The sequence below is a fragment of the Notolepis coatsorum genome (genome assembly GCF_963971535.1).
Source record: "Notolepis coatsorum genome assembly, chromosome: 15".
Classification (NCBI taxonomy): Eukaryota; Metazoa; Chordata; class Actinopteri; order Aulopiformes; family Paralepididae; genus Notolepis; species Notolepis coatsorum.
In genome coordinates this window covers 39542881-39564044 of record NC_140179.1, presented here as the reverse complement: position 1 = coordinate 39564044, position 21164 = coordinate 39542881, and the positions used below count along the sequence as shown (strand labels likewise).

At 40.8% G+C, this 21164-nt stretch overlaps 1 protein-coding gene across 4 annotated transcripts; it reads right to left on the bottom strand.

Moving 5' to 3' along the window:
• Nucleotides 1-212: 212 nt before the first annotated feature.
• On the bottom strand, nt 213-19255 carry LOC311241585 (cold-inducible RNA-binding protein B-like). Of its 4 annotated transcripts, none has more exons than XM_084330452.1 (2): nt 19115-19255; nt 213-1632 (listed from the first exon to the last, which is right to left on the bottom strand). In XM_084330452.1, the coding sequence occupies exon 2, from the start codon at nt 1571-1573 to the stop codon at nt 1124-1126; it is 450 nt and encodes a 149-aa protein (XP_084186578.1). In that variant the 5' UTR covers nt 1574-1632; nt 19115-19255; the 3' UTR covers nt 213-1123. The 4 variants fall into 4 exon arrangements, with proteins under 4 accessions (XP_084186578.1, XP_084186580.1, XP_084186577.1 ...); XM_084330454.1 differs by having other exon boundaries at nt 213-1629; nt 19115-19139; XM_084330451.1 differs by lacking the exon at nt 19115-19255 and adding an exon at nt 18183-18327.
• Between the last annotated feature and the right edge of the window lie 1909 nt (nt 19256-21164).

The window sequence follows — 21164 nt, the reverse complement described above, 5'->3', positions numbered from 1 at the left end:
TTAACTACAGGCAAGAGAGACAATTGTCGAGAACGGCACTGCCCTACATGGATTTAGCTGAGGCTTTTATCCAAAAACGACTTACAAGTTCTGTACAACAAGTCAGCAGGAAGGGAACAACTCTGGCAGCTAAGGGTAAGTAACATTGTTAATCAAACGGTGTCAAGTCTTTTATTTAAAAAATGCTCTCATAAATCGTTTAGTAGGCTCAATGACAGTATAAAAAAACTTTAATGTTGATACAAAGAACAGAAAGTACAAAAATGCTCTCATTCTAAGTTTTATATTGGTGAGAGAAGTTACATCGACGTCGATCACTTATACAAGTTCAGTTCAGTCCATTCTAACAGCACATTTAAAATGCAGACGTTGAGCAAAGCAAAAAAACACATTGAACAGCCGACCACATTAGGCGTGTAGTTCACCAGTCTGAAAGGAATTAACACTTTTTTGGGAAACTGAACATATACAGGACCCTCGGCTAATCCATGTTTAAGATTTTTTAAATTACGTGGCTGAGGCATTGCTGCCTAGCAACACTAGGAATGTACTACGAAACCCAAAAGCCTGTTTGAGCTACTAAATGGATTTCTCATTCAATAACTTGGCAGGAGGTAGGTTGGACAAGCATTCAAATGAAGGATAACTCAACCAAAAGTAAACCAGCCATATTGAATTTCCCCTACATCCGGGGGGGGAAACAGGAGCTGCTTAACAGTGTGGTAGGAACGGTGCTTCAAAATCCTGGCTGATGAAAAAACTAAAAGAAAAAAAAGCAGCTAGAGATAATTTCGATTTCGGAGTTACTTAGTCAAAGGTGTGAGGTTAGCAAAAAAGCTGTGAGAACAATTGCCCTCAAGCAGGAAAAACATCTTCAACTTTTGTGTTTAAACATATTTTGTCAATGAATGGCCAAAACTATGGCTACATTTGCACGATGCTTGAGCTACTGCAACATAATAGAACTACTAAGAGAATCGGGTCAACAACACATGGACATTTCTTAAGGGAGCGCATCTTTTAAATACAGCCAGTCAATGGATGATCTTGAAATCGGGGAGTTTCTCGTGTGCAGCATAGCTGTATGATCCAGAGCGCTCCCCGTAGCTCCCCCCGCTCCTAACTACTCCCTGTATCCACCGCCACTTCTGTATCCACCACCGCCGTAACTCCCATCTCCACCACTGCCGTAGCTACGCTCTCCGTAGCTTCCACCGCTGCCGCCGTATCCTCCACCACCGCCGTATCCTCCACCACCTCTCCCGCCGCCATAGCTTCCTCCGCCTCCGTATCCTCCACCACCGCGACCTCTGCCGCCGCCACCCTGCCCCGCTTCATTCACACGAATGGCTCTGCCGTCCACTGTCTTGCCGTTCATTCCATCCATCGCATCTTTGGCGTGCTCCGCGTTTTCATATGTAACGAAAGCGAAGCCGCGAGACCTTCCCGTCTCTTTGTCTCTGATGACGTCACATTTGACAACGTTTCCGTACTTTGAGAACGCTGCCGCCAACGAGTCCTCGCTGGTGTCGAAGCTCAGTCCGCCGACGTAAAGTTTTCCCTCGTCGGACATCTTTTGTCTGTAAGCTACAGTAGCAAACTCGTGGCAAATGGAGGACTCGTGCGGTGCTGCTGCAAGTGAAGAGGTGAGACATAATTAGCATAGTAGGTAGTAATATAGACGAGGTACATTCCTTAGTTAGCAAAGTTCATAATAGTAAAAGACAGTATGAAGTAGGGGTGGACGGTATGGTCAAAAATGTATATCACGGTATAATTTTAAGCATAGACGGTAACGGTATATATCACGGTATATTCATTTATATAATTTTTTTTTTTTATTCTTCTGAAGGGGTAAAACACTGGTATGGCAGCTATTATTGTACTCTTGTATTACTAGGACATATTTCACATAGTACAGAGGTATTTTAAGAACATTTATTGTGCAAAAATGACAGCAGGACAGGAGGTTTCTTTCCCTCAAACAACTCAAACTAGTAAACACAATAAAACTCCAAGTCTCCAACATAACTTAGTGTACTGTACTGGTACTGTACATGTTTACTTGGCCTCATTGCTTGTACCCTTAAACAATAAAATATAGCAGCATAAAATCAAATTGAAAAGTAAATTAAAGTACAGCAGGACAGGGGGTTTCTTTCCCTGGCTCAAGCACAATACAACTCCAACTTAACTTTAGTGTACTTGTTTACTTGGCCTCATTGCTTGTACCCTTAAACAATAAAATATAGCAGCATAAAATCAAATTGAAAAGTAAATTAAAGTACAGCAGGACAGGGGGTTTCTTTCCCTGGCTCAAACACAATACAACTCCAACTTAACTTTAGTGTACTTGTTTACTTGGCCTCATTGCTTGTACCCTTAAACAATAAAATATAGCAACATAAAATCAAATTGAAAAGTAAATTCAAGTACAGCAGGACAGGGGGTTTCTTTCCCTGGCTCAAACACAATACAACTCCAACTTAACTTTAGTGTACTTGTTTACTTGGCCTCATTGCTTGTACCCTTAAACAATAAAATATAGCAGCATAAAATCAAATTGAAAAGTAAATTCAAGAACAGCAGGACAAGAACTTTTTTCCCCAAACAATATACCAACTCTCATAATACAAAATTACTAAATAAAACAGTGCAAGTGTTACTCTCTCTTAGTGCAAAAATAAATAAGTAAACATTCCTTTTTGTGATGCTTACTTAACCAGCCTAATTTATTAAGCCAGCTACACTACAGGTTATTAGCCAGGAAGACAAGTCTGTCAACGGTATCTGGCTTCAGAGCAGATCTGTGGCAGGTCACAATGTTGCCACCAGTGCTGAATGCCCTCTCTGAAGGGGCACTAGTGGCAGGAATACAAAGGTACTTCCTGGCCAAGCCTGCCACTCTTGGGAAATTAGCTTGGTGCAGCCTCCACCACTGCAGTGGATCTGTCTCACCATCGACCTCCATTGCCTGCAGGTAGCTCTTGAGCTCAACTTCAATTGCATCTCTGTTGGAGAGGGCAACTGGGCCAGTTTGTTCAACTGTCTTTTTGAAAAAGCTACCCAGACTTCGCTTTGCTTTCTTCTGTGGTGCTGCAGTCGTCCCTGCAGTTTCTACTGCAGCTCCTCCCGCCTGCTGCTCCTCTGTGGATGCTGCTGCTGCCTGCCTTTCTAGCAATCTCTCAATCTCTGCTGCAGCTCTGGTTTTAATGAAATCTTTCCTGTTATCAGCGATGTACGTTGTTTTGAAACGTGGATCTAGGAGGGAGGCCATGTCGAGAAGGTCATCGGTTTTATGGTCATCGTATTTCTCGTTTAAATACTCGAGGGGTGGACCTCTTCAGCTCTTTTGTCAGGTCTGTGTCACTGTCATCTTGAGCTGGAGACAGAACAGTGTTGTTGAGAAGATGGAGCACAGGTTTGAGGTATGACACACTGACATATTCTTCCCCGGACAGTGCATCTGTGAACTCCAGCAGGGGGCCGAGGGTCTTGCTCACAGATTCCAAAACATCCATCTCTTGCCATGATGGTGCCAGGTGCCGGGTTTTTTTTATCAGCTTTAAGGACCTGAGATATGGCCTTCTCCTGTTCAATCACCCTCTGGATCATTTGCTGTCGAGACCCCCATCTGGTTGGCGATTCAGTGATGAGGCGGTAGTCGAAGTTCAGCCTGGGCAGTGGCCATTTCTCTCTTCCTTTTCCATGAGTAGGAAAAGCTGCTCACAATTTTCTTGCATATGCCAACTGCACGTTCAACACGGGGCTCTTTGGCACTTCTCTGTAAAATAATTCATATTCATTATTCTAGATGTACATATTTGACAACACGCATAAAATAATATACATAAAATGTATGAGGATGTGTTTATAAATATATAGAATAATGAATATTATGAATTATTCTATATATATATATATATTTTTATTTTATTTAACCTTTATTTATCCAGGCAAGCAATTAAGAACACATTCTTATATACAAAAGCAGCCTGTATGTCATTGTACACACACACACACACACATCCCATTTCTCATACATTTTATGTGTATTTGACAATAAGCACAACAGCACCGATAGTTACTTAGTTATAATACCATTCCTGTGCCTCTTATTTTTAGACTTTATTTACCTAAATTAGTTGTCTGCAGTCATTGGAAGATTGCACAAAATAATTTCATCCAGTCGTTTATAATTGATGGAAACTTGTGATGTGACAATAACGTTGAGTTTGAGCTTGTGTGTGTGTGTGTGTGTGTGTGTGTGTGTGTGTGTGTGTGTGTGTAGACCTACCGATGGCGAGGTGCAGCCTGTGGCCGAAGCACTGCAGTCTTGTCCAGTCGTTGAGTCCCGCTGCTTTGATAACGTTTGCGGCATTATCGGTTGTTATGCTGACTTGCGACTCTTCTTTAAGTCCCCATGATTCCAGCGCTTCCCTCAAGCCTTGGGCTATCACTTCTCCAGTGTGGTCATCCGGGAAATATGAAGTTTGTAAGCATTTGCTGCACAACTCCCACTCGTCGTTGATGAAGTGGACCGTTAAACTCAAGTAAGGCTCCATGGTGCGACTTGACCACAAGTCAGTGGTCGTTGCATAATGTTGAATTGTACGGAGTTCTTTCTCCACTTGCTCACGGACCTTGCTGTATAGTTTTGGCATTTCAATTGCGCTAAAGTGCCTGCGGGCAGGTAACGTGTATCTGGGATCCAGTGCTTTGACCATGTCTATAAAGCCCTTTCTATCGACCGTTTGGAAAGGAACCATGTGTTTACATAAGTAAACAGTGACGGCATTAGTTATTTCGGTCCACCGCTGGCTTTTTTTGTCATAAGGAATGCCATTGGAAAACGCCTGAGTGAGTGATGTCTGAGCTGCAGGGACAGCTTTTTTCTTCCCACTTGACGGAGCCGGAGGACGCAGCCTGTTGCTTTCTTCATATTCCAACACGTGTTTTGATTTTAAGTGAAAGAACAGATTGCTGGTATTACCACCCTTTGCACTCACTGTCTTCCGACATAATTTACATATCACCGTTTTCTGCTCGGTGTCTGTAGTTTTAAAGCCAAACCATGTCCATACAATGGAATTTGCACCGATCTTTTTGATCAATTCCTCCTCGTCGTTGTCAGCCATTTCTCCGTTGTTATGAGACTAGTAGCAGCCTGCACGGCGCACGCGTCTCATTGCATTGCTGCTAGTGCCTCCCACTGTGGTTACAACATTGCTGTTTTTTTTTTCCTACCGGTTGCACGGTATTAGTCCAAATCCATACCGTGGCGCAAATTAATACCGTTTATACCGTATACCGTTCATACCGTCCACCCCTAGTATGAAGGTTATTTCAGTCGACGACAGACAATTGGGCGTGTTTCAGTAGTCCTGACTATGGTGGGAAGTTCATTCCACCAATAATAGCCTGCTTCTCTTTACCCTACAAAAGGCAATAGCTGTAACTGCGTTATCTCTGCAAACTCAGCAGGGTAGAATACCCCCTCTACAAGTGTATTCTGTTACACCTCTATTATGTAATATACCACTATATCAGTACTGCTCCTACAAAGGGGCAGTGCAGATTTACTGTAGATTTTACCCAATTATGGCCAGAAGGAATGGTTGACAGCCTACATTTAATTTCTGGGCCTGAGCGGCGGCAAGATTTAGAATTCCTTTTGGAACATCAGTGAAGACCAGAATAGAATCAAAGCCTCTGATGAATTTACCTCTCAAACCCTGCCCTCTTTTCCTGATCCTCCAATCACAACTGTTGCTTTCCTCTGACAAAACAGTTTGTCCAAGGGAAGCAAGAGGTATGATTGGAGGATCAAGAAAATAGGGCGGAGCTTATGTTGCCGGTCTCAGACCTAGGGGAATCTGAGTCGACACAAGCGATACACATAGGCCGGATGCCAGGTCCACCCCTCATCAAGATGTTTTTTTGCTACCTTTTTTTCACTATTATTTCCAATCCCATACCTTGGGCCATAACCAGTTGATAATGACCACCCCCAACTCATCCCCGTTTGGACTCAGGGGCCAAAAAACCCGCTTTTTGGGAAAAGCTTCTGGCGAAATTATGTAATTGCAAATATTAGGGTACTGCAACTGCATAAATCGTCAGATAAGTCTGAAACTTTGCATGAACAACATGCAAAGGACTAATAATCTGGGGCGTACTCCTTTCTATTGTCAAATATCACCCTCAGCATACCTCAAAAGACAAAAAAAAATTCTGACTGTCCGCCTCACAAATTGTCATCAAAAGTGATCATTTTCAAGTATTTGATTAAACATGTCACTGCCTCACATGGATATAAAAAACGTCCCACATTTATACGCTTCAATTAATTGTTTTTAGGGTCACCGATGCGATTGTTACATGATAATGATAATTCATAATTACATGAAAAGTTAACAATGTTACTACCCCTGGTGGAACGGGGTATCACAGTGCAACAAAGAAGTGCTGACCGGGTTACACACACCAACCAACCAAAACCCTAACCCCGTTTCATGTCACATCCCACCTGAAGTTATTCAGCAAAGAAAATTTTGGGTAAGTTGATCTATTTTTCTGGCTGTGGGAAGAGATTGAGTCTATTAACCTCTTCCACCCGTGCGGTCCATCGGCGGACCGCAAATGACATAGTCATAAATCAATCTCTCCAGACTGTTCTACAAAAGTATCGTTTTATTTTTCAAACGTATTCAAGTACCGTAATTTTCAGACTATAAGCCGCGCCTTTTCCCCCCATTTTTCTACCCTGCGGCTTATATAACGGTGCGGCTTATATGTGACTCGACGTGACCAAACCCGAAAATGGAAAAATCGAAATATTGCTTTTTTGACTGCATTGAAATGTTATTTATCTGTTCCCTTATTTGCTAAACTTAATACAACTTGTAAATGAGTTAATTCTTGTTATTTGTCCGACAGTATTGTGTCCCAATGCTGGTGGGAAGACTGTAATTAAACATTAAAACACCTGCGGCTTATAGTCCAGTGCGGCTTATATATGTACCAGCGTTTCAGTTAGCCGGTAATTACCGGTATTTGACCGGCAAAATCTGTTGAAGTCCGACATATTTAATCTCTCCGGTCTTAATGTCCGGTGAAAATAATTCCCTGAGTCTAAGCACAATTTGATTATTTGAATTGTATTAAAATAGGCTAAAATTAAATAGCCTATGCGATGAACGAAACGATCATTACATTTGTTTCCTCGTTGCTTCTAATAATGACAACGACGTTGTCAGCGAGAGCTTAGTGCTGGGTGTGCGAACTTTTGTGAAGCTGCAGAGCCGGAGCAGCAGCAGCACAATGCAGTATTCCAGCAGTACTCCAATTCAGCCATTTTCAGCCAATGTTGGGTGTGGGGCGCTGCTGTGCGGTTCCCAGAAAAGAGCCAACAACAGCTAAATCAGCTGCTCTGCAGCGCCATACTCTTTGCAAAAAAGTCGTTGCGAGGTGGAGAGTCGTCACGCAAACCACGATAATGTTGCCGTCTCTCTGCTTTCTCAGTTCTTCGCTTGATATAATTAATACAAATGTCCAATATAACGGAATTCGTTAGCTCATAAAAATGTGATTATAACAGACTGCTGTTTAGTGTCGGACCGACTGCCCACATACGCGGTCTATTTTATTTCAAGTCAGCAGCAGCACGGAGTATCGAGGGACTTATTTTATTTGGAATATATTAATGACTGTATACGCAAAAGGAGCCTAGTTTAAGTAATAATATTATAAATCTACATGCCTTGAGGATGACATTCTTTATATAGCCTGCCTATCAATTGTTTTAATTGATGCCCCGATCGATCGGCCACCGATCGTTATCGGCCGATAATCAGTATAAATATGCGATCGGTGATCGGTGATAATGCTTTATTTTCGCCGATCGTCAAAACCGATCTGTTCTGTCTCAGACACCGGGTGGTGCGGCGTCTGCTCATCCCTCCAGCCCCTCCCGCACGCATGTAAACACGGGTCTAATAGTCTAGTGGGACGGGACACGGGAGGACGGCGTCTCCCTGAGCTAACGTTAGCTTAGCTACCGTTACAAAATGACCCAGTCAACTATTCACTTTTAGTTTAATACATGATGAGGCATTGTCTAACCGAACGGTATCTAGCCGGCCAGCTACCGATAGCTCCTGACATCAACAAACGCTCCATCAAGTCTAGTAGAGACGTGTAAGATACCCGTTAGCTGTTAGCTGTTAGCTCACGTTAGCACAAGTTAGTTCACTGTTCAAAACTAAATGTCCCATTGAACTAAATAATTCACTGAGGCGTTGTATTAACGTTATATATCCGGCTAGCAGTAGCTACAGATAGCTCCTGATATCAATGTCTTATAACACTGATTCGATGCGTATTCGAGCTGAGGGTAGGGCTGGGCGATATAACGATAACGATAAATATCACGATATATATTTTAATAATCGATATCGAAATATCGAAATTTAAAAAAAATCAAAAAATCGCTTTTTTTTTTTTGACCTGCAACAGGGCAGTTTTAAAACCAGAGACAGTGGACAGACTTGTCTTTATTGCCTGCAACTTAAAGTAATGGCTTTGCTTGTCCAAATGACAATACTGACCAAAATTGAGATTTATTTTTCTCTTGTCCATTTATTTTGTTTGCTTTCTAATTTAAAATAGTTTGAAACCGTCTGTACACAGTAGGCTATGTGTGCTAGCAGAACTAGACTCCAGTCACGAGTCACGGTGCACATGTGCGGTGGTTTGTCCACCAAAAAAGCGCCAAAAGAAAATAAACTAGCAGAGCCAGAACTGTTCAACTCCCCTGGAGCCATAGCCAGCAGAGAAGCCGGTTTACTTTCGCTTTTAAACCAGCTGCAGCCTGAGAACTGGAGTGTGAGGGGATGTAACACTAAAAATGGCGGCAACGACAAAATAAACATACATCTGTTGTTAAAAAAAATTAAATAAAAATTTAAACATTTTATTTTTATTCTTTTTTATACTTATAACAATTTCGATAATTATCGATATCGAGAAATATGATAACATTATCATATCGTTATCGCGATATGATTTTTTCCATATCGCCCAGCCCTAGCTGAGGGCATGTTGAATGTGATATGACCACAGTAACGTTATACCAATAGGGTCCATCTGCAGCGCAGGAGAATCCTTGCCGTAGCTCGAGGCTACTCGAGTATAGGGTCCAGGTGCAGCTCCGGAGAATCCTGTGTGTACTAGAGTACACACAGACAGTGGAGCTTGTTGCGTGGTGGCGATGTCTCACAGATAATACAAGTACAAGTCTAATTATATAATATATATATTTTATAAAAAAAGAAGAAAAAAAGTATATAAAATTAAATAAAAAAAAATTTAATCAAAAACGATCTGTATCGGATCGGTATCGGCCGATATGGCTCACGACGATCGGTGATCGGTGGCAAAAAACGTGATCGGGGCATCCCTATTTTAAAGCTCAATAAACTATGACCGGAATTAATCTCATTTGTCCGGTAGATTGAAATCTTGCAGGTCACGGAGACCGGCAACAATTTTTTCTAACGGAAACCCTGATATGTACACATCATTCAATTTAGCTGCTGCGGTTTATATTCAGGTGCAGCTTATAGTGCGAAAATTACGGTACAAACATCATAACCATGTCACAACAGCATTTATAATGTATATTATCATCAATATGTTAGTTTACCAATAGGTTAAAGTGTTAGATAGATTTTCATGTTCGTTTGTGTTGTTTGTGAAAGTCGACATTTTGGAAATTTTGAACGTCGAGAATTGTCGTTTTTTGCGGCCATTTTGTAGAGGATACAGAGAGCTTTCGATGAGCGTTGGAATTCTTCCGAACGACACTTCCCAAAAGCCTCTATGGGGTTTCAAGCTAATTACTTCTGCGTGAATTTTTTTAATATCTCTTATTATTCGGGATAATAAACCACACAACTTGACGTTAGACATATATTAGTTTCTCTTCCCTATTTGTAGCATGTAGCAACAATTAGATTTGAAATTAGTATAAAAATGGTGGCACCCTGATAAATTAAAAAGATACTGTACATACAGTAGATTTCATTATCTGTTCTTATACACGCCTCCAAATTGAACTCGGGCATTTGAAATATAAGATTTGGCACAATCCATAAATGTGCAAATTGGCTATAAGGTAATTTATAAGCCTGGGCTATATTAATATTTCAAATTGCATTGGTCCGGATGGGAGAATTCAGTACTGCATCTACAAAACCTTCTGTTTAATAATCTTCCCTTTATTCATTTCCTTAGATTTCTTGTACACTTGATCTCAAGAAGGTACTGAATGAGATCAGTGGCAGTCATGTCTGGTCATTATTAGCATGGTGTTATTCACTGTCAAAGATGCAAAGAAAAATCATAATTCATATTCTCCTTTGTTTCATCACAATTTAAGCGATTCTAGTAATAGACAATATTTCTGACACTGGGATAGGGCTGAGCCCAAACGTTCGAACCTTAGTTTATTACGTTGGCATTCGAATTCTATATCAACATTTGAATTTATTATATATATATTTTTTTAATGTCTATTCATTCTGTTTAAACCAATGGGGGTTTTCTTCACAGTTACAGATAAAGATTAGGCTACACACTAATATTATAGTATTAAAAGAAACTGATGCCACGCCCGAGATTTCGGGGGTTTACCCCCCGCGGGTTGAATGCCCACTCACGAGATTTTTTTTTTTTTTTTTTTAGCGTTCTGAAATCTTTCATCAACCAAGTAGGGCTGACCTTCGAAGCTTTTTTTTGGCAATCAAAGCTTCGGGGCCGAGCTTCGATTTTAATTCGAAGCGTCGATTTTTTTTTTTTTTTTTTTTCTTTTTTAATTTTGCATCTTATGTTGTGGGACTTGTACAGCACTTTCATAAACTTTGTTTTTAAATGTGCTCTATAAATAAAGTGGGTTGGATTAATTAATTAAGTAGCCCCTTTCGTGACTGAGCCAACAAGGTTTCACTCGGTGTGATTTAATTCAAGGTGGATCGCTGTTGTCGTTTGAACAACTTCAGATTTCATGGGAACTACCAATCCCCCAAATCAAGAATGTTTAAGATGAATGAAGTAATATTTTGATTATTTGAAATATGGCCTGTGTAGACTAAACTATGCACAGAATTATGTCAGTCTTCTACAAGGTCCGGATTCTACATGGTCCAGCAATGTAGACCTTGTAGACTCCACTACAGACCAATTATCAGTGAATGTTCATGCATTTTTAAGAAGGGCAACTTCCACAAAAAAACAAAGAACTCACCAAAACATCTCAGTAGCACCTTATCTAAATTTTATTTCCTATTTTGTTTATTCATCCCAGTATCTTTCTTTCTTATGTGTGGAATTCTACAAGGCATGTAGGTGATTATGTATTTGAGGATGATATCCTTCAAACAGGCAATAGTGATGATATAATTTGGGCAGTGCTGAGCTGGGTTACTTTCCTCCAGTGTATTTGTCCCCCGGCCCCACCCAATGGCCCCATGCGCGCGCGCGCACACACACACACACACACACACACACACACACACATTTACATTTAGTCATTTAGCTGACGCTTTTATCCAAAGCGACTTACAAGTTCTGTACGACAAGACAGCAAGAAGGGTACAACTCTATCAGCTGAGTAACAATGTTTATCAAAGTGTTGCATGTTACAGTGTAGGTTAGTTTATTAGGAAAAGTGCATGACAGTAAGGTTAGTCACGGGTAGTTTTTTTTTAATCATTTCAGATAATGGTTGAAGAAGTGAGTCTTTAGTCGACGGCGAAAGATTGGACGGGATTCGGCTGTCCTAACTGGGATGGGTAGTTCTCACACACAAATCGAAGTAATTTTTTTTTTTTTTTTAATGTTCGAAGCTTGTGCCATCGAACGAAGCTTCGAAGTATTTAAGACAGCCCTACAACCAAGTCTATCGTTGGAAATTCAGCTACCTCAAGCGCTCAGATGTGAAAAAAGCGCCCCCTATCGTCTCCCAGGTGGTAATTCACCCTTTTGGATTGAACTCAATGAAAATGAATGAGAAAAAAAAACCTGCACTCCACATTTTACTTCACTCACGCAGCCGGCATCTACCAGCTTCATGCTGGACTCTCGGAGCCGCAGGGAATATGTATTTTACTGTATACACAGTGAATCAATAAAAAGATCGATTTTTTCGAATGGCGATCAGGAATTGGAATAATCCATTTGGATACCATCTGATCTCAGGTAAGGAATCTATGTTACAAGTCTAAGGATAATCAGACTCGTTTTCACGGATATATAAGCTTTTATGTGATTATGTGATATGGCTGTTGACTATGCGCGCCGTCAGGAAATAGAAGCGATTTTCAGCGAGCGCCACGAGCGTGCATGCGTACACATATACTATCGATAATCTAGCGTTTATTTGAAAACGATTCATAAATAGGCCGAACAATGACAACGTTCTAGAATATTCCAGTAAAGGCGATTATCATGGAAATAGGGCTGCAACGATTAGTCGACATAATCGACAACGTCGATTATAAAAAATAGTCGACGAGGAATTGTTGCGTCGATTAGTCATTAAAAAAAATATATATATATATATTATAATTAATTTTTTTTCTTTTTTTTTTTGCTGCACTACCTATCTTTGTGAAAGTGGCTTCTCAGCTCTGGTCCAGCCAGCTGAAGACTTCTTAGCTTAACATAACAGACCGACAGTAAGTTTGGGGGAACTAATGGGATAACTAGGGATGTTGTTTGGTCCTGACAAGAGTCTCAAAGCAACTCTGAGGTCATGCTCAATGTCCAATCTGTTCCTCTGCTCTGTCTTCAGCTGGACCAGAGCTGAGAAGCCATTTTCACAAAGATAGGTAGTGCAAAAAAAAATATATATATATATGTTTTATAATTGTTTTTCGATTAGTCGACTAATCGAAAAAATAAATCGACAGATTAGTCGACTACCAAAATAGTCATTAGTTGCAGCATGGAAACCTCTTTTTTGTCCGTGAAAACGAGGGGTTTTCTAAATGCTATGAAACGGAAATGAACCATTAAAAAAACAATCTGCTTCGACAATGTTGACTGGAAATAGGTCATTGATAATGCGACGGGCAGATTAGACACTAAGGCTGAGCCTGAACGTTCGTTCGTTAAGCTGACATTCGGACTTTAATTAATGGGTTCGAACGTTCGGTGAAAAAAAATAAAGCAGGCGCAACGACGGTGAGGCGATGTGAAGCGGCGCGTCCCCCGAGTCGCTCGGCTCAACCAGTATGGTCTCTGCCGGGCTGTTGCTGGATACTCAACCAGAGCTCTAGTCTCAACCAATGCAATAGAACAATTTTGATTGAATGACAGGCGATTCTGCCAATTACGTCACACCGCTTGCACCCGCCTCTGCTGTTACCACCAATCGGCAAGCGTTTATTATTTTTTTACTTCCGGCAATGCCGCCATTGATCTGCTTGCGAGAAGCATTAACGTAGCGTTAGCTCCCCGCCGAGGAAGTAAAAGTCGTAACAAGGTTTCCATAGGTGAACCTGCGGAAGGATCATTAAGGTGATAGTTAGTACAATTTAATATTGTCACAAGGAAAGATGAAATTACCTACCTGGGTTCCATCCTAGAGGCTAATCTCTCCTGTGACAAAATGGCATCCAATGTAATAAAAAAAGTCAACCAACGAACTCGATTCTTGTACCGGATCTCCTCTCTGGTAAACAAGAACACCCTGAAGACTCTGGCAGGAGCACTCATTCAGGGGTACTACGACTATGCTTGCACCTCATGGTACCAAAGCACCTCAAAGGCGCTAAAAACAAAATTACAAACATCTCAAAACAAACTGGTCAGACTACTGCTTGACCTTACTCCTAGAACCCACCTCACCCCTGCCCACTTTGACAACCTAGGATGGCTTAGAGTAGACGACAGAGTACAACAACTTGCAATGGGCCTGGTCTACAAGATACACTACACGACCAAGGTACCCATGTACATGTCAAAATACTTCCCAAAGGTCAGTGAATACCACGATCACAACACCAGAGGGAGCTCCACAAATCATGTTAAACCCAGATTCGGCTCAAATAAGGGACTAAACACGTTTCGCAATTATGCCACATCAATGTGGAACGCCCTACCCAAAGCTGTAAAGGAATGTGGATCACTACCCACTTTCAAAACCTCTCTCAAGGGACACCTACGGGAGACTGCAATTCAACACTGGCCCCTGTAAATATCTTAACCCAACCCCCTCCAATGTACAGTCATTTACCTAGTATGGTTGTCAATAGTTCAATGTACAATTGTGTTTGTTTGTACAGTGTCTCCTCCCCCCCCCCCTCAATGTACAGTGTTACTTGTTTATACAGTGTGCCCCCCGCCCCCCCCCCCCCAACCACCTCCAATGTAAATTACCCAGTATGGTTGTCAATATCCCAATGTACCCAACCCCCCCCACCCAACCTCCTCCAATGTACAGTTTCTACGTCAAATGTATATACTCCCTTTTCTTGACTCCTTCTGTATCACAAAAAGTACTGTATTTGCAAATCTGGTATGTCATAAATTAGGGATGCTCGATATTGGCTTTTTTACCGATACCGATATTCCGATATTGTCCAACTCTTAATTTCCGATACCGATATATGCAGGGTTTCCCACCCCAAAAAACGGAATAATTTCAGGTAACTAATCATTTCACTGGATATATATAACAAATATTGTTATTGTTTTTTTCTTTTTTTAAACCGATACCGATATTTTCCGATATCACATTTTACTGCCGATATCGGCCGATAATATCGGTCGGCCGATAATATCGGACATCCCTATCATAAATGTATAGATGTAGCAGTACTGACTATCTGTATGTCATGTATGTCATATATGTCTATATGAATTGAAAATGGGGGACCCTGATGGAAACAAGACAAACGTCTTTCTCAGGTCTGCATCCCCTTAACAATTGTATGTATTGAGCCGTACTGTATTGTACCCATTCTGCAATCTGTTAAATAAAGTTTTCATTCATTCATACACCGCTTGCTCTGGCTAACTGTGTTAGTTCCATTCTTATAATGCATATCCAGTGGCGGTAGCTTGCCCCCTGGTGGAATATAATAATCTATGCACTGGGCCGTGTTTACTGCGTAGAAGAACGGCGCCGGGCATAAGAAGTTAATTAAACTTGACAGAAATTATATCTACGATAATTATCGATATCGAGTGATATGAATTTTTTTTAATTATTTTATCACGATAACGTTTTTGGCCATATCGCCCAGCCCTAGTTGACTGGGTCATTGTTTAAACAGTAACGTTAGCTCACGGAGGTCCGCACTAGACTAGAGCAGACCGCCTCTGTGTTGATACGAGCAGAAGCACAGACTGGTGCGGATATGACTCGTTGCCACGGGTTTTTTCAAAACAAGAGTATCATATGAACCGAACGTTGCTAACTGCCGGAGCCATCGATATGACTGGAGCTGCGCTTGGGGCGGAAATGAGACCCGCACAGGATTTTCAAAATAAGAGTATCGATATGAACTACACGCCAGGTGGCGGGCAGACCTCTCAGTGTCACTCGCCAAACCTAAAATATGCCCACCATTGGCAGGTGGCGAGCTCTAATTTCGTGCCCTGCACAGAACAACTGCGTCTGCATTTGATCTCGTCTTGTCGATGGTGTAAAATGAATTAGGTATATTGTTAGTAAGTTAGCCATGTAATAAGCGGGATAATGTATAGCTATACTCGGTCATTGTCGCAAAATAATTGACCTTCACTGCGTTTAGAACACCTCGGCGCGGCGCCTCGGTATTCTAAACTCTGTGTCGGTCAATTATTTTGCGACAATGACCTCGTAGCTATACATTATCCCTTACATCAGGGCTATTCAACTGGCGGCGCGCCAAGCAATTTGGACCGGCCCACGGAAGATTTCCAAAAAAAAGGGAAAAAAAGAAAAATAAACATTTAACCAGTGTAGAAACAGGCGTCGGCCAATCAGAGAGAGTCTCCGAGAAATGCGGCTAGGTTTGGTAATCATGCCTCTCTCCTCCATGGTTTCAGAATACCGGAAGTGTTGCGGTGTGACATCATGTCCGGGAATCAACCAGGAAGTAGCTAACGGCTAATAGTTGTTGTCGGAAAATTGATAAGAGATAAAGATAAGATACATTCATCATTACTGGATCTAACTAAATGGATTTATTGAGACACATTTATGGAAAGACCGGACCACCAAGCTTCTAAAAGGGTTAGAATGACACGCGACGGCGCTTCCCATTCATACGACGATGGTCCACCGGCAGCAAAACAAAGTGAGTCTCTCAGCCTCTGTGTTGTTATGATATTGTGATTTGAAAATGTAACGGGAGTGCTAACTGTGCTGCGATTTATCCTTTGGCCCCGTAATATAAAAAAAACAACGGAGTGTGTTTTTTATTACGGGGGTGAAGAGACGAGGAGGCTGGCGAGAGGCAGGGCAGGTCCTTGCATCACTTCACATTGATGAAGGTCTCCTGCAACTTGAAATAATTGACATGCAAGCATCATCTGCTCTGAAGCAGGCACTTGAGAATGAATCCACCACAACATTTTGGATAAAGTGTATTCATGTCAAGTTGTTGTCAACACAATCCCCAAAATAAAAACGCTGGCAATATCTGTGCTAACAATGTTTGGCTCAACATACACCTGTGAATCCAGTTTCTCTCACATGAATGCCATTAAAACAAGCAACCGTGCCTCCTTGACAAATTAGCATTTGCATCACTGTTTGCGGGTAGCCCTCACTTCCTATGAACCCTCTTTCTCTGCCATTACCCAGTCAAAGAAGTGCAATCTCTCTCATTAGATGTGTGTATGTAGGCTAGGCCTGTCTGCCCCCCACCCCCCCTGATGTTTGAGAGTTAAGAGTGGACAATAAGTGCTAATAAGATGCTGTGATTTGCTGTTGTTGCACAGACATGAAGCACTTTTTCACAAGCTCAGCTGCACTATAAATGTGTTTTTTGTTCAAGTGTTGATGTTAGAATGTTCAGATGCACATCATGCACTCGTTTTTTTCTTATTTTTTTTTATATTGAAATGTTGAAGAGGCGATGTTGCAGTCATAAATGAAGCACTTTTTGCAGGAGATGTTGCACTGGTTGCAGATGTGGCACATAAATGAAGCACTTTTTTTTAAAAGTATAATACTTTTGCAATGTAGTTAAATAAAAGTTGTGAAAATGTGGTTGCGTGTTGTGTCAAGTGTACATATATTCATAGCACGGGGAGGCGCTGTGGCAGTCCGGCCCCTGGCCCCTTGGGTTTCTGACAATGTGGCCCCCTGAACAATTTAGTTGAATAGCCCTGCCTTACATAGTGAAAAAAAGGTAGCAAAAAAACATCCTGAGGGGTGGACCTGGCTCCCGGGGCCTAACAGGCAAGGGTGCGCTGTGGATCTGCGAATGTTGGAGAATAGACACGTTGTCTCTTCTAGCCTCGCTCTGCTGGGAGCGGTTTATTCTGACAAATATATATACACAAAATATTCCTTTAACATTCCAATACTCCAATTATAATACTTACATTGACATTCTTATTGTACACAAATATAATAAACCGAATCATACAAAAATACAATCTTCAAATGTATTCTTTAGGAAACGAAATAAAGTGCAAAACAATAAAACCTTTTGGCATAAATTCAATCTGTATCCTTACTTTAGAGTGCAACCAATAAACCCCTTTGCATGAACTCCATCTATATTCTTACTTAAATACAAACGTAATACCAAATACTGTAGTCAGAACAATCTCATTCAATGTACAAAAACCAATAGTACACATCTGAAATTGAATACACTTACATTCATCATAACCTTAGCTCAAATACACATTGACGGTCGGTATCAGTAACACGCTGTCTTACACGCACGTACACATGCACGCACGCACACACAAAAGCACCACGTGTAGTGTTGTGTAACTATGAAAATAGCTAGCTAGCAGACGCAGTTATCCATTATTCAACTCGACCATTAAAAACTACTCGTCCAAACATGTTCATGTACACACTCAAAACGTTACATAACATGTAACTGACCGTTCACATCCGTTTTTAGACAGAACATCTTTAGGAATGTTTTAGATAATTATTGTATTACCTGTGAATGGAGAATAGACACGTTATCTCTTCTAGCCTGGCTCTGCTGGCACTGGCAGCGGTTTATTCTGACTGCGCATGCTTGAGAGCCAAGACTATACTGATTTCCTCTATCACTCACAGGAGCGCAGGAGCGCCATCTACTGACTTGGAAGTCTAATAAGATGTAGCATCTCATTCAAAAGTAAATAAACACTAGATTATCGATAGTTTATGTGCCGCCCATTGATGCACGACGAGGACTCCGAGTTCTTTAATTACAGATGGCTGTTTATTGATGCATATTCTTGAATACACGTTCATCAGTCCCATAATCCAATGTACAGTGTTGTTTGTACAGTTATACAGTGTCCCCCACCCCTCCTACCCAACCCCCCCCCCCCCCACTCCTACCCAACACCCCCCCCACCCCCCCACTCCTACCCCCCCCCCCCCCCCCCAACCACCTCCAATGTACAGTCCCACCCCCACCTACCCAATCCAATGTACAGTTTCTACGCCTAATGTATATACTCTTTTCTTTCTGGACTCTTTTTGTATCACAAATACAGTACTGTAATTGCAAATCTGGTATGTCATAAATGTATAGATGTAGCAGTACTGTCTATCTGTATGTCAGGTATGTCATATATGTTACGATGAATTGGAAATGGGGGACCCTGGTGGAAACAAGACGAAAGTCTTTCTCTGGTCTGCATCCCCTTAACAATTGTATGTATTGAGCTGTACTGCACTGTACCCATTCTGCAATCTGTTAATAAAGTTTTCATTCATTCATTCATTCATTCATTCATTCATTCATTCATTCATTCATTCATTCATTCATCACCACCGTAGAACTACAAAGCAGGAAATTACAACAGTCAATACTCATACAATTCGGTCAATAGAATTACAAAAACAAAACGAAAAGTGTGAATAAACTTTACGAACCACTTTAGCCTGCTTGCAGCTCAATGGGAGGGGGTTATCTTCAAACTCTAGTACTTTAATCTTTTATCTTTGACAAATGAAGTGCACAAATCTGCTGCGCTATCTTCTCCTACAAGTCTAGGCACGTTCCGCCAGATCTGCTCAAACTACGCTGGGTCAGAGCGTGAGACAGGACGTGATACGTCACATGAGATAAAAATAAATATAAAAATAAACATGCGCCCTCTATAGGCGACAGCTGCATTTACACTCTCGTTTTCTGCCTGTCAAAACCCGTTTGAGGAAGTGTCGGGTTACACTATGCACTACAACCATAGAGGGGCCGTTACTGCAGATCAGTACCCTATTCACATCAGGAATACCGTCAAATCAGAACAGCTTAGTTGAGTGAGGGAAGATCTCGTGAACTCAAGACTAGACTGATGAGTCAATATGGTAATTAGAGACATAGACCCATTGATACTAACCCCTATTGCTATAATATTTATAATTTTTTTCCCCATTTTTTTATTTATTCGTACATGGAATTACCACAGTCCAACAGTACATATTCATATAATTCACCAAATACCATGGCCGAAAGGAACAGGAAGAAACAATCTTATATATAACTGCCCCATACACACACACAACACACCGACAGACTTATTGTGTAAAACCAAACAGAATACAACCTAATTAAATCAACATAAATAAACCCATTTTGTGTATCTGTCAAACTACATATTTAGGTTAATTCATTTACACACACACACACTTATATAATGTATTATACTTCTATATACTATCTAATTTCTATTTTATTATAATATAACTAAATCATACTATTTATTCTACACCATATTGGTACAGTAATACAATGCTAAATACTGGAAAAAGCCATTTATAATGAATGTCCCCTTTAACAAATATAGCCGCAAGCGGCGATTCCGGGGTACAAGCCAACACCAACCTCTGAGAACACACTGAATAAGTAATGATTGATGTCACAGCAAACTGCATGCAATAGCGAGTCTGTGGCTGGAGAGAAAGACAGAAACAACAAGGTTTAAACTAGGAACACGCTAACATTTTGGGAAATTAGCTTACAGTCTTCTCCAGGGAGAGACAAGAAGATAGATACCAGTTTCCTCTGTGAATAAATGAATGAATGAAAACTTTATTTAACAGATTGCAGTACAGTACAGTACAGCTCAATACACACAATTGTTAATGGGATGCAGACCAGAGAAAGACTTTCATCTTGTTTACATCAGGGTCCCCCATTTTCAATTCATCATAACATATTACATACATGACATACAGATAGACAGTAAACAACAGCACAGGGACCATCCAATATCAAACTATTGTTAAGGGGATGCAGACCAGAGAAAGACGTTTGTCTTGTTTACATCAGGGCCCCCCATTTGTAATTCATAGTGACAACAGCATCTAAAACAATATATTTATATGTATATTTATATATTGAAAGAGTATATTTATGAGACAGTATATTTTGTACATATGTAACGGTTGTGACAACGTCAAATTTCTAACATCACAGGCAACAACACAGACCTCTATACCATAGTGTAACACACAGCAAGAATGTGAAACAAGTTACTATTATTAGTATTGGGTTAGAGTTGTTTGATTTACACTAACGTAATGTTAGATTGCTATCTGAGAAAGTTAAAATGCTAACGTAACTTTAGTCTTTGTGAGCTGGCTACAACATTTTCCAATGTGTAATCGGACGTCAAAACGGACTGCATATAAACTGCTGATGACTCATAACTTCCTATCACGTTTGAATAATGCTGTAAAGTTAAGTAAAAATGCATTTCAATAGTAATGTATATGAATTGAGAGCTTACCGATGCAGAGCTATCCAGTGTTGTCAACAGACGAGTCGCAATATTTACTTCCTGGTTCCAGGGCTTGAAGAATGTCATTGGGAGAAATCAAGTCACCTGACGTTGTAACGCGTTTTGATTGGTTCCGCAGCAACGCCCCTTTTCACAAACGTAGGTAGTTTTTATCTTATCAACACATTAATTTTCATAAA